Consider the following 14,884-nt stretch of genomic DNA (forward strand, 5'->3'; position numbering starts at 1 on the left):
AAGTGAATCAAGTAAGGTCTGAGGAGAATGTAGCAGATTTGTTCACCAAATCACTGCCTAAAGCCATATTTGAGAAACATGTGAAAAGCATAGGAATGTGAAGACTTTCCAAGCTCCCTTAATTAATGTAAGGATCAGGGGGAGGTGTAGACGTTAGAGGGAGTCTAACACACACATGTCATCCTCAAATGTAAAAAGTGCATTGTGCTCTTTTCCTTCGACCAATGTGTATTTTTTGTCCCACAGGGTTTTTATTGTTACTTGGCAAGGTTTTTAGTGAGGCAACAACTCATGCACCATTTCGTCTTTGACTTGGCACAAGGGGGAGTGTTAAAGGAAAAACACATTGTGTGCCTTCGTCAAAGCGACTGACAGAGAGGGAATCAAGGAATCCGTGATTACCATCAATCAGCGCAATTACAGATCAATCAGCATTTAGTATCATTAATGTAATTCATATTTCTGTTGTAATTTCTTCCCTATATAAAGGGGCTATGAAATGAAATGAGTAGACCAATTCCAATTGTCATTTTACTTTAACACCAACTGAGTTATTCACTTAACATTAGTTTCTTGACCATTAGAATTTACTCAGCCATCTAAAATTAAGCCCCCAAAAAGCATTTGATCTTTTGCTTTTGGCTTTCATTGCTCTACCTAAGTACGTACTACGTAGTACTCCTCAAATTTGAAAAACCAATCACTATTTTACAAAACGAAGAAAACACGATTAAGATTTTATTGTGAAATTTTTTTTTTACCTCCATTTTGTCCTTTTGCAACTGCTGGAGATCCAAAAAAGAAAACAAAAGGCAATTAAAGGCAAAGAAATTTAAAGAGCAACTAGCTTGATATAAAAGGTACCTCCTAGTTGCTTTCTTTAATTTCATTTGCTTCGTATCAAAACTGGACACTGGCGGTGGTGCAGCTCAGTCCCTTTGGGGATGGAGGAGTGGGCTTCTTTTCGGAGTTTCACCATCTACCGGTGCTTGATCAAAGTCCCGGAGATGCATACAGGAGGGCTATTTGATGTTTTCGGCAATGGAATCACCACATCATTGTTCGACGGCGGCGGCGTTCGGTGGAAGACATGATCTCCTCCACCGGAGATCGGTGATCCATCTAGGTTTAGGTTAGGACTAGTTCTAGTTGTAATGTTTCTTCGGCCTCTATGTTTAGACTAATGTTGTTTATGTTTCCACCGTACCCTTAGTGGGCTTCTATATTAGGCTAGGCTTTTTTACTTGTGTTTAATCAAATGCCCATGTTTACTATCTTTTCATTCTTTTGATTAAAATAATAATAATTAAACAAAATTAAAGCAACTCCAGATACAAAAGCGTGGTTCCGGGGCTTACTTTTAATTTTGGAACAAGTGAATTCACATAATGTTATGTAAAAGTGTAAAACACGCTGGTATTAAAATTAGAAAATACCCTCATAATCTCACATTATTTGATGATAATTTCTTATTTTTCTAAAAGTTAAAGTGACTGTGCCACATCAACAACTAATATGATTCTTTTTGAGGTATACCTAAAAAAATATTTCACCTAGGATTACTCATTTTAAAGTGTTTACTAGCATTATAATACTTACATGAATGATCATTGGATTTTTTGATCAAATGACTTCTTTATTTTGTAAGTTAAATACATCAAAAGGCAGAACCCCGTGGAACCATATACATACACTTATCAAAATGTAAAAGATGAAGGACATAAGAGGGAAACTGACTACGCCATATACTATTTTGAGATAATTCTAACATAGATTAGCAAAATTGTCAGCAACCATATTTGTCTCTCAGTAAATATGAGTGAAGAAAATACTGACAAAATGAGTAGAAAGATAATTGATATCCTCCAAAAGAATCTAGACTCTCCAAGCCACGTACCTTGCAGATACGTTTGATTATCTAAATTCATAATAATGAGTCACCTTCGATTTGAAGGTTTGATATCCAGACCCAGAGTAATCCCGTCTTCATTTTTGCTTTTGGGCTGTTATTAAATTTGCCAAAGCAATCTTGAGTTGATTACAAATACAAAGACAAAAATGAAAGCAAACATTGATTTTATTCATAAGCCAAAGATGACATCAAAAGATTTAATTGCTAAACATTTTCTGATCAGTTCTTAGAAATAAGGACCAGAGTTATTCCTTATGAAGAGCCACCTTAATCAATTTGTCAAAATTATTGTAAGATGATCCTCCAATAGCAGTAGCTTCACTTGCTTTCTTTTTCCATTCCTTTGCCTTTTGCCTCATCTTCATGCCTTTTTCCCCTTCCAGCATTTCCTTAACAAGTGCTTTAATCTCGTCGCGTTTAACATCATTGTTCACCTCCATACCTATTCCCCAATCAGTACACAGGAAACGACAGTTCGTCTGTTGCTCAGCAAAGAAAGGCCAGCAAATTACAGGCACACCCTCTGATATAGATTCAATAGTAGAATTCCAACCACAATGAGTTAGAAAAACCCCGACCGATGGATGTGCTAGAACTTGCTCCTGTGGACACCAACTTGCTATGTAACCCCTATCCTTAATCTCCTCGAAAAATTCTTCGGACAAGAGAACCGAATCCCCTTTTACCACATCAGGCCTAACAATCCACAAAAAATGGTGCTCGCTATTTGCAAGCCCCCATGCAAATTCTTTCAAATGTTGGTCTGTCATCATAGTTACGCTCCCATAATTCACATACACAACCGAGTCGGGTTTCTGTTTGTCAAGCCATTCGAGGCATTTTGTATCTTCTTTCCATAAGCCTGAGCTGAGGGACTTGACCAATTTGTTTTCAAGCACGTGCCTACCAAGCAAAGCAAGTGGACCAATTGTGTAAATGTTGGGAAACATGGCTAAGATTTCTTCTAACACATCATGCTCAAATTCGTCAAACGTGTTGAGGATGATTGCAGAGGATTTCAAACAGTTTTGTGCTTCGGTTCCCTGGAAGTCGAACATTATGTCATTGACATCAGTGACTCTGATAAAGCTAGGGATGTCCTTGAGCCTCATATTCTTCATGCCTGGGATCCAATCAATTGGCTTGTCGAGTGTACCATCTTGCATGAAATTTTCATCTGATCGAAATGCATGTAAAAATGTCAGTAGATAATGTTGCTGTTTTACGGGTAATTATAATAGTAAATTTGGACAACAAATAGAGTAGTCATTCGTACACTCTTTGCTAATTGGTGCTTGTTAGAATATATAGATTTTGTGGAGACTCCTGATATTATTTCAGGAGGTTCTCTTGATGCTTATTGTAATCTGGGGTTCAGGTTTTACGTCCCCCTCATGTATTCTGCAGTTTCATTAATCTAGACTTGAGGGCAGCTGCACAAGCCCAATTTCAAAAAAAATAATAGTAAATTTGGACAACAAATATCTAAATTCAAGACAGTTACTATTCAATTCATACTATATATCAACTTAGTTTTCAGTTGTAAACTTATATTTTATTACTTTAGAACACTTAAGTACATGCAAAGATGGTTATATGAGAGGGAGAACAGCTTGCTTCATTGAAAGCCAAGAGTAAGGAGCAAAACTTAGTAGAGACTACCTTATGTACGTAGAGCCGGCCATTAAGATCTACTCATTCTACATGACAAATGCCCAAGAACCCCCCACCCACGTCCCCTGCAATTCTGCAAATGAACCTTATTGGCCAGCTTTACATAGAGAAGCCTATCCAGTTGTACACTAGAATAAAGAGGATACGAAGTATTGTAATAATATAATGGGGCCGATAAGACACGACTGTATTTACAATCTTGAATTCTTGATCATGTATCCACTGCACTAAAAGTCTAAATCTCAATCATAGGACTGTTAATGATGTTATTTGTCGCTCTACTGGAGTACTGGTGCTTGTTTATCTCTAGCTGTTTTTCTTTTCTTTTCGTTTTCCACAAGGCCTGTTTTCGTGTCTCTATTGATTAGTTCACGAGTGGGATGAGATATTTTGTAACGGGTGGCTCTAGATCTGGTTCACTCAACCTTCCACGTATGACATTATAAGAAGTTTCGAGCCAAAAAAAAAAAAATCAATGTATATTACTAATCATACTGACTGTACACTAGATTAAGAAGATTAAGACTAAGTAATACATAAATAAATAAAACATAAACAAAACTCATTTGAAATTGTTCTTTGATTTGGGGGTCGTCTTGGGTACCTTGATGTATGACATACCCTTATTTTTTTATTTTTTTTACTTTTAGTAAATTAATATAGTGGAAACCTACTGAACTGGTCAATAGGTTACCTAATTAAATATTGACAAGTGTCATTTTTAAAAATAAAATTTATCATAATAACAATACTCTTTCTTGATATGTAACATTGTTAAAAATCATATAACAAGTATTGTCAAAACAATAAATTACACATAGTTGAACTACAATTACGACTTATGACAACAATTGTTGTGGTTATTGTAATTGAGTGGTCAAAGATGTAAATATCATATTTGGACAATTTTTATCAAATTTAGAACCTTGATTATCAAGTGGAGCATTTCCTTACAATACTGAGTTGTTACATATTTTTTGGTCTAATTTTAATTTTACCATGTTCACAGCACAAATGTTGTCGGAATTGTAAAATGGTTGGTAATCTTGTAAATGGTATAGTTTTTGAAGTAATTACTACAATCAGAACAAAAGTTACCACTTGTACACCAATAGTTTCGAGTTATGGTAAAATATGCAGTCATTGAGTAATTATTCCATTAATGATAAAAATATAACGATTTACCACTTTGACAACAAATTTGTTGTTGCACTTGTTAAATTGTCCATAAATTAGTACATTAGTTTAGGTTGAGTAATTACTATAAATAGAACAAAAGTTACCGCTTTTACATCAATTGTTGTGATTGTGGTAAGATGTGTAGTCATTGTAGTAATCATTTCATTAATGATAAAAATATAAAGATTTACCACTCTGACAACAAATTTGTTGTCATACTTGTTAAATTGTCTATAAATTAATACATTAGTTTAGGTGGAGTAATTACTATAATTAGAACAAATTAAACTTTTCTTTTTTTCATCAATTGTTGGAATTTGTGGTAAATTACGTCGATTAAAAGTAATTACTAATTCGACGATGGACATTACACAATATATTACTTTCATTACGCAAGGGATAACTTTATTACACAAATGAGGACGGGTAAAACTATGGACATTAACATTTCTCATACTGTTAAAGGAAAAACATATTGTGTGCCTTCGTCAAAGTGATTGACGGAGAGGGAATCAAGCAATTACCGATTAACATCAATCAGCATGGATTACGAACCAATCAGTAGTTAATGTCATCATTGTAATTGTTCTTTCCATTGTAATTCTCTCCCTATATAAAGGGGTTATGAAATGAAATAAGTAGACCATTCCAATCTCCATTTACTTTTACACGTTATCAGCACGCTCAGAGCAAATAGCCAATCAAAAAGAAAAGAAAAAAAACCCTAGAAGAAAAAATAAAAATAAAAAAATCCTTCGCTCCATAGCCGCGCATCAGCCCGGCTTCACCTAGGCTACAGACTTGCGCAGCAGAAGCAACCAATCACAACATCGCTGTCCTGCCCAGCCCAGGCCCAGTGCGCACGCCCCAACACCCCCCCCCCCCCCCGGTGCGCATCACCGACCCCTGCAGCGCATCAGCGATCTGCAGCCTAGCACCAGCCCCGCCACCATCTGCTGCAGACCCGCGCCCAGCAGCCTATCCCAGCACCGATCCGGCGATCCCTGCAGCACCAGACCCAATCGCTTCCCCGCGCAGATCCCGGCTCCGCACAGCAGCCCAGCGACTGCCCCGTCTCTGCGCGCATATTTTTCCTCCCTGCCCACACACAGCAGCCCGCCTTCAAGGTGTTACTGACGTCAGCCCACCAGTTCCCGGCGTCAGCCCATTAGCCGGTCAATTTCCCATTTCTCACCAGTTCCCGTCACCACTCGCCCCAATCGATCTACCCAACCCATCAGCAAACCAGAAGGAAGGAACGCAAGAGGAGGAAGAAGAGAAGAAAAAAAGGTAACTCGGGCCGAAGTAAGGACCCGGCCCAAAGCAAAGGGATCAGGCCCAGAAAAAAAAAAACAAAAAAAAAGAACAGAAGGCCCAGAGAGAGAAAAAAAAAACAAAAAACAAAAACAGAAAGAAAAAGAAACTCGGCCCAGACCGAAAAAAAAAAAAAAAAAAAAAAAAAAAAAAAGCAAAGAAAAAAAGAAACAGGCCCTGCGGCCCAGAAAAGAAAGCAGGCTAATAACAAAAAAAAAAAAAAAACAAAGCCCACTGCTGAAAAGGGAGAGGAAGCGGCCTAGTTTCATAAGCCCAAAAACATCGTTACGCACGTCTGCATCAACACGCGCGTGCGCTAGGATTGTTTTATTTTCTCGAAAATCAAGTATGTTTTCTTTATTTTATTTTTATTTTATGATTTTAACCAAGCATGCTTTATACTTTATTGTTTATGCTTTTATTTTATTTTGTTATTAAGCATGTTTAATTAGATAATTTTTGTTTTAAGCATGCCTTATTATTTATGTTTTATATCATTATATTTAAGCATGATTTCTAATTATGTTTAAGCATGCTTTATATTTTATTGCTTATGTTTTTATTATTCAATTGTGAGCATGTTTTGTGAATTTTATTTACTCTTATATAATTATTCCTAAGCATGCCTTTATATTATGCTATTGTTTACATTTTATTTTACGCATGATATATTATTGCTATTATTATGTGTAGTATATAATTTGTTGTATATTTGTGAAATTTGAGCATGCCATGTAGTTTATTTTTATATGCTATATTTAAATGTGCTATGATTATTTTTAATGCAACATATCAATACCGTTTGGCCATGATAATGAAAATTCATGCGCATTATACACACACTTACTGTGATAAAGTATTTTCACATAGCATCGGAAAAAAATGTGACCATTATGAATCTTGGTCTTGAAATCTAATTCATACGTTTGGAAAATAATTCACGTGGATGTCTTTATGACTGCGTAATTTATTTCTTCTCTCTTGTTTATGTAGATGGCTGATCCAACTCGACCTGAGTTTGACATTTTGGACTCAGACGGACTTGAGTACCACCGTTGGGTTTCCGATGTAGAAACTGCCTTTGTGGCACGAGACTACACTGCCACCATCAAAACTCCCACTGACCCCAAAGACGATGGACCGTCTGATAAGGTGAAAGCAAATGCCTTAATGTTTTTGAGGCGACACATTGATCCTAGCCAAAGAACTGTGGGATGCCCTTAAGGGACGTTTTGGGAACATTCTTGACACCTTACTCCCAGAACTGACCGTTCAGTGGAATGAAATCCGCTTGCTTGACTACAAAAGGGTCAATGACTTCAACAAGGACATGTTGCGCCTAAAAGCACGTCTAAATTTCTGTGGAAAGGAACTCACAGAAGATGATATGATCCAAAAGACTCTTTCCACTTTTCCTACTTCAGCAATTATACTAGCGAACCAGTATAGGCTGGAGTATGATAACAAAAGAATCACAACCTTCAACAAGCTGATCAACCTACTGCAAGTGGCTGAGAGGCATAATGAGGTTCTTCTGAACAACAATGCCAGGCATGTTGGGACAAAGAAAATTCCTGAAGCTAATTATGGCAAAGTGAAAGGTGGACAGAACCCCAATGCAAAGGGGGTTGGACGTGCTGATCCCTACCCACGTGACAATAATGCACCACGTGGCAAGGGACATGGGGGTCGTGATATGGGCCGTGGAGGCCCTCCCAATGTATGGCGCAGAGATGGTGGCGCTAGTGGTCATGGAAACAAGGTGCAAAGGGCACCTAAGAACCCTTCAGTCAAACAGAATAGAGTTGGCAATGAACCATGCTATAGGTGTAGAGTCATTGGGCATTGGTACAAGAACTGCCAAGCAAGCAACAGAGTAGCAGCCAATTACAAGAGATATAGGGAGTCTAAAAAACAAGAGGCTCACTATATGGAAGAAGGAGGCCATGACCCAGACGTCAACCTCACAATTGCAGACTTTAATGGCAACAAGGAACTTGCTCAGTCAACCGATGCCCCAGATTTTGACTGATCTGCTTTATTTACTTTATTTTCCAAAAACAGTTGTGAAGGCATAATGCTTCATTCTTAATTAGACTATTACTTGGTCTTAAAGTTTATTTCAATAATGGTTTGATGAATTAGAACAAGACCTTGATTTGATTATCGTTGGCTTATTAATAAATTTTGAATTTTATTCTGAAGTACTGAATTTATTCAAATTTATTTTCTATACACATATTTACATGGTTCGAAATTGCAATATAAAGATGTAAAGCAATACATCTAGAGAAAAAATTATTATTAGAATGAAAAGATTATCATTCTACTAAAATAGCATTACTCTAAAGAATCTGAGATATATATTTAAAGTCAAAAACGCTTTGTATGCACCAAGAGCTAATCGAACCTTGTTAATGTTTCAAAGCAATTTGTGCCAACGGTTATCATGTAAAAACACACCGTGAGAATGGAACTGAATACCTTGATATTACATCTAATGATTGTGGAAGGAAACACATCTTAGAGAAACTTATGAGTCGATTTAGTGGACTGTACCTCACTACGATTCGGATCATTGAATCCTATACTGTCACCAACAATGAAATGTGGGACACTGACTCATACAGGCTTTTTCATGACCGCCTATGGCACCGAGGTCGTGACATGATGATCCGTATTTTTCAAGAACTCACACGGACATCCTTTCTTTCGAGTGAAAAATGGGAGAAAAATCCGCCACACTGCAAGGTGCCGATTCTAGGATTGCTCAAATGCAGTCATTGCTTTATGAAGTACCAGAAGCAATACCTCCCTCCCATTATGCCTCATTGACTATTTCAAAGGCACATCACTCATTTTGCAAAGCCTGCTCTTTAGCAAAAATAGGATCGAGACCTTCCTATGCTAAAGATACAAAACAAAACATTCCATTCTTACAATGGATATAAAGAGATGTCTGTGGACCTATCCATCCAGAATGCGGACCATTCAAGTACTTTATGGTTCTGGTGGATGCTTCGACAATCTGGTCACATGTCGTTTTATTGTCCACAAGAAATGCTGCAATACTCCTAGCATAGATTATATGTTTAAGGGCTCACCACCCTGATCACCCTATCAAGTCTATAAGGATTGATAATGCTGGAGAGTTTACATTAAAAATATTTGATGATTATTGCATATCTATTTGGATCGATGTAGAGCATCCTGTACCCCATGTGCAAACACAAAATGGTCTCGTAGAAGTCACCATCAAAAGACTACAGATGGTGGCTAGGGCATTGGTTATGCGCACCAACCTGCCTATATCTGCATGGGGTTATGCAATATTGCATGCAGTTTTACTTATTCGTTTAAAGACCCACAACTAGCCAACCATTTTCTGCGTACCAGTTGGTAACTGGATATGAGCTTGACACTTCACACTTACGCATATTTGGTTGAGCAGTTTATGTGCCTATTGCGCCCCCACAGCGCACCAAAATGGGTCCTCAGAGACGATTAAGTATTTATGTTGGATACGAATCCCCAACAATTATCCGCTATTTGGAACCCTTGACAGGCAATCTCTCTACCGAGAGATTTGCGGATTGTCACTTTGATGAGACAGTCTTCCCGTCGTTAGGGGGAGATAGGAAAAAGGAGTTTCCAAGGGAACGACAGGAATTGTCGTGGTTTGTCCCCACTCTGTCTCATCTTGATCCCCGCACTTCATAAAGTGAAAGTGAAGTGAAAAGAATAATCGATCTTCAGAACATAGCAGATTCGATGCCTGATGCGTTTACTGATATCGTAAAAGTGACGAGATCACATATACCAGCTGCAAATGTGCCTGCAAGGTTAGAAGTCCCCAACAAGGGGCACGGTGCCGCAGATAGAGGCACTGCAACCGCACTTAGTGGAGGTGTGGTTGAGGCCGTGGCTCCCCAAGGAAGAGGGGGAGGTCACTTGGTTCGATTGACACTCACCCAAGGAAGAAGAGGGTGAGTAAGGCACAAACCAATCATCAATGTATAGAATCCCTCTCATGAGATTGTCTCTGATTATAGTTATGTCCATGAATCAATACTGGAGGACGCTCCGATGTTTAAAATGATTCCAGAGAACAAAGAAATCTCAGAAGATTTTGAGAGTGCGTATGAGTTGATAGAAAGATCTTCCATACACACTGATGATATATATACTGTTGCTCAAGGAACCATAGAGCACGATGATATCGAACCACGCTCTGTTGCAAAATGTCAACAAAGAGCATATTGGCCTAACTGGAAAAAAACAATCCAGGCAGAATTAGATTCTCTGACAAAGAGACAGGTATTTGGTCTGGTAATGCTAACCTCACCAAGTGTAAAGCCTGTAGGACATAAATGAGTCTTTGTCAGAAAGCGTAATGAGAAGAATGAAGTCCTGAGGTACAAGGCTCGCCTTGTGGTGCAAGGTTTCTCACAACGCCCTGGAATTGACTACGAGGAGACATACTCTCCCGTAATGGACGTTATAACGTTCCGCTACTTAGTTAGCTTAGTAATTTCCGAAGGACTGGAAATGCAGCTTATGGATGTGGTTACTGCATATCTCTATGGGGATCTAGATTCAGAGATATATATATATATATATATATATATATATATATATATATATATATATATGAAAAGTGCCTAATGGCCTTACATTACCCAAGTCAAGTGACTCTAAACCACAGAGTGCGTTTGCAATTAAGTTGAAACGCTCACTTTACGGATTGAAACAATCCAGACGGATGTGGTATACCCGTCTAAGTGACTACTTGATTGGGAAGGGATATAAGAACGATGAATTATGCCCCTGCGTATTCATAAAGAAAACAAGTTCCGGATTTGCAAATTGTAGTAATACATGTCATAACTGGTACTCTTGATGAAATAAGAGAAACCGCGAGCTACTTGAAATCCGAATTTGAGATGAAGGATCTTGGGAAAACTCGATTCTATCTAGGTCTTGAACTAGAACACCGAGTTTGTGGAATATTAATCCACCAGTCTGCATATGTCCAAAAGTCAGGCGATATAACATGGACAAAGCACATCCTGCTAGCACTCCCATGATCGGTCGAAGTTTGGATGCAAGGAAAGATCCATTTCGTCCAAAGGAAGATGACGAACAAGTGTTGGGAGCTGAAATTCCCTATCTAAGTGCAATAGGCGCATTATTGTACTTAGCCCAATTTACTCGACCAGACATTGCATTCTCAGTGAACTTGTTAGCTAGATTTAGCTCTGCGCCAACACAGCGTCACTGGAATGGTATCAAGAACATCTTCGATACCTAAAAGGAACCATTGACTTGGGACTGTTCTTTCCCTATAGAGAGACAAGAGGGACCGCAGATGGAACTGCAATCCCTAAAGGAAATGTTGATGGCGAAATGCCACTCACTACACTAAAACACCAAATGACATTTTGGTCGGTTTTGCTGATGCTGGATACGTATCTGACCCACATATCGTTCCCAAACTGGTTATGTATTTACCAATGGGAACACGTCGATATCTTGGAGATCAACCAAGCAAACCCTTGTGGCTACCTCCTCGAACCACTCAGAAATCATTGCTCTATATGAGGCGGTTCGTGAGTGTGTATGGTTAAGAGCTATCATTGCACATATTCGAGGGACTAGTGGTTTGAGTTCTACCACTGAAGAGCCTACTTGCATTTACGAACACAATGCAGCTTGCATCGAACAGATGAAGCTAGGTTATATTAAGGGTGATAACACAAAACACATATCGCCAAAGTTGTCCTACAATCAGCAACAACAAACTCTCCTCAAGATTCAAATGAATCAAGTAAGGTCTGAGGAGAATGTGGCAGATTTGTTCACCAAATCATTGCCTAAGGACACATTTAAGAAACATGTGAAAAGCATAGGAATGCGAAGACTTTCCAAGCTCCCTAGATTAATGTAAGTATCAGGGGGAGGTGTAGACGTCAAGGGGAGTCTAACACACACATGTCATACTCAAATATAAAAGGTGCGTTGTGCTCTTTTCCTTCGACCAAGGTGTATTTTTGTCCCACAGGGTTTTTATTGTTACTTGGCAAGGTTTTTAGTGAGGCAACAACTCATGCACCATTTCGTCTTTGACCTGGCACAAGGGGGAGTGTTAAAGGAAAAACATATTGTGTGCCTTCGTCAAAGTGATTGACGGAGAGGGAATCAAGCAATTACCGATTAACATCAATCAGCATGGATTACGAACCAATCAGTAGTTAATGTCATCATTGTAATTGTTCTTTCCATTGTAATTCTCTCCCTATATAAAGGGGTTATGAAATGAAATGAGTAGACCATTCCAATCTCCATTTACTTTTACACATACATGTTTTATTTTATATAATATTTACCACTCTGAGGACTCATGTAATCACTTTGAGGGTACATGTGGTAATTAGAAAAAAAATCCTCATTAAAGTAAATAAGGTCTTCGTTAAAGTAAAGTTGGTTATCATTTGAGTAATTAAGTCCTAAAAGTGGTAATTGTAATAGGTTCTCATTAGAGTAAAGTAAATTCTCATTTGAGTAAATAAGTCCTAAAGTAGGTTCTCATTTGAATACATTTAAAACAAATATTATTTATTTTTACACTAATTGTTGTGGTTGTCATGAAATGCATGTAAAAAGAATTATATTTGGTTAAAGAAACTACTAATGATATAATTAATTGGTAATAAAGACTACTTAACTAATACTAATTTTGTGAACTTAGGTTAGAAGGTTTTGTTTTTAATAGGGAAAAAACATAATTTTCAATTGTGTAATTATCCATTAATAACAAGCATTAATCAAACATTAATTCACTAATAAAAAAATTAATTAGTAATATAGACTATTTAACTAATAGTAATTCGGTAAACTTAGGATAGAAGGTTCTTTTAATTTTTTTAAAAAAAGGAAAAATCATAATTGTCAATTGTCAATTGATAATCAAACATTAATTGGCTTTATTGTTTTCAATTCAATTAGTAGTTTATGTTAACATCTTTGCTTATTGGAAATGAGTAGCATAATTAGAAAGGGTAAGAGCTAAACAAGTTACCAATTTGTTAAATATTTTAAACCATAAGATATATTACTAATCCAATGGTCCAAAATATTTAACAAAATGAGGGTATGGCAAACACCAAGGTACCCAAGAATTCTCATACTGACTGTACACTAGATTACTAATCATACTGACTGTACACTAGATTAAGAAGATTAAGACTAAGTAATACATAAATAAAGAAAACATAAACAAAACTCATTTGAAATTGTTCTTTAATTTGAGTTTAGATTTTATATAATTGATGGTGATATACATCTCTTTTTCATCATCCCACATTCCCTTTATCTCAATAGTCAGGTTTCAGAAAGAAATGAAGTACCTTTAAATGGCACAATGCCTCGTTTGACGAGTTCGCTGTATTGCAGGTACGCCATGAAGCCACAAGCAGAAGCAGTCCAAAACTGAACCTCAGGAATCCCTAGTTCCTTAGCAACTTCCCTCCCAAATCCCGTGAGGCCATCAGAAACTATACAAGTAATCTGTGGCACTTCAGATGAGGAATTGAGCTTAGTCACCAGCTCCTTGAAAGGGCCTTGACATGTTTTCCTGGTGGAGTCACATATAGCTGGGACATCTTGTGTTGCATCTTTATCTGAAGGTGGCAACCCGTCCGGTATGGTCTCGAATTGGAAGTCCGGTAGTCCCTTGACAGAGTCGGAACCTCTGGATCTGATTAAACGCCGGTGGTTGAACTCAGTGTTGACAAATGTTATGCGGAATCCCCTGGAGTGCAGGAGCTTGGCTAATTGCATCATGGGGTTAACATGGCCTTGTGCTGGGAAAGGGACGCAGACTGCATGCAGTTCTTTGGCTCCTAACTGTGTCGAACCCATCGTAATTTATGAAATATGAAAGTAGCTTGGCAAATCTTGCTTTTATAGCAACATTTCGATTGCCAAGGAAAAAAAAACAGAAGCTTTCCGAGCTTAACTTTGGTTTCTGGTTACATTTACGATTTATGTTAATCTCCCAACTACGTACGCACATTGCAAGATAACAAGACGACAAAAATGCAGTCCTATGTTTTGACCAACCTATAATTTAGTCATCCTCAATGACTATTTGTCCAACGTACTAGCTGTCTTATGCACAATATAATTGAGGAAGAGTTTGAAACGAAAACAACCGATGATTTTGTGTGAGATTTATTTTTTATCACATTTCTGCATATATTTAAATAATTGTATGTAGATTATTTATGAAAATTTTCAATCAACTTAAAAATCGTTAATGCATTTATAATCGTGATTAAGTTATAAACATGAACGTTCATATTTGACAGATTTAGTTTCATTAATTTGATATAATTCGATACCTCAGTTATTAACAATTTGGAAGAAGTGATCTACTCATCTACTCATAGATATATGAACATCTAAAAATTGATCTACTCATAGATACATAAACATCTAAAGGTTGATTTACTGTAATGTAATCGAAAAGTAAATCTCCCAAACTGTTGATTAGAAAGTCTTAAATCAGTCTTCATTTTAGTGATTCTCAATAGAAGTACTCCCTATAAATTAATATATAGATATAATTCAACACAATATTCATTCACTTACAAACTAAAACATACATAATACAAATTGAATCGAGTTTATTCATTGTAGACAACTTGGTAAGCAAAGTTAAAGTTATTTTCAATAAATCAATTCAAACGTACTAGACCCGACACAAAACTATTATTGTCCGAAAATCTTGAAGAACTCAATCAA

General features: G+C 37.3%; 1 protein-coding gene across 1 annotated transcript; it reads right to left on the reverse strand.

Moving 5' to 3' along the window:
- Positions 1-1,876: 1,876 nt before the first annotated feature.
- Positions 1,877-14,108, reverse strand: LOC112185457 (linamarin synthase 2). The gene is made up of 2 exons (XM_024323712.2): positions 13,486-14,108; positions 1,877-3,089 (listed from the first exon to the last, which is right to left on the reverse strand). The coding sequence occupies exons 1-2, from the start codon at positions 13,997-13,999 to the stop codon at positions 2,158-2,160; spliced, it is 1,446 nt and encodes a 481-aa protein (XP_024179480.1). The 5' UTR covers positions 14,000-14,108; the 3' UTR covers positions 1,877-2,157.
- Positions 14,109-14,884: the final 776 nt, after the last annotated feature.

This window comes from Rosa chinensis, chromosome 2, assembly GCF_002994745.2.
Source record: "Rosa chinensis cultivar Old Blush chromosome 2, RchiOBHm-V2, whole genome shotgun sequence".
NCBI lineage: Eukaryota > Viridiplantae > Streptophyta > Magnoliopsida > Rosales > Rosaceae > Rosa > Rosa chinensis.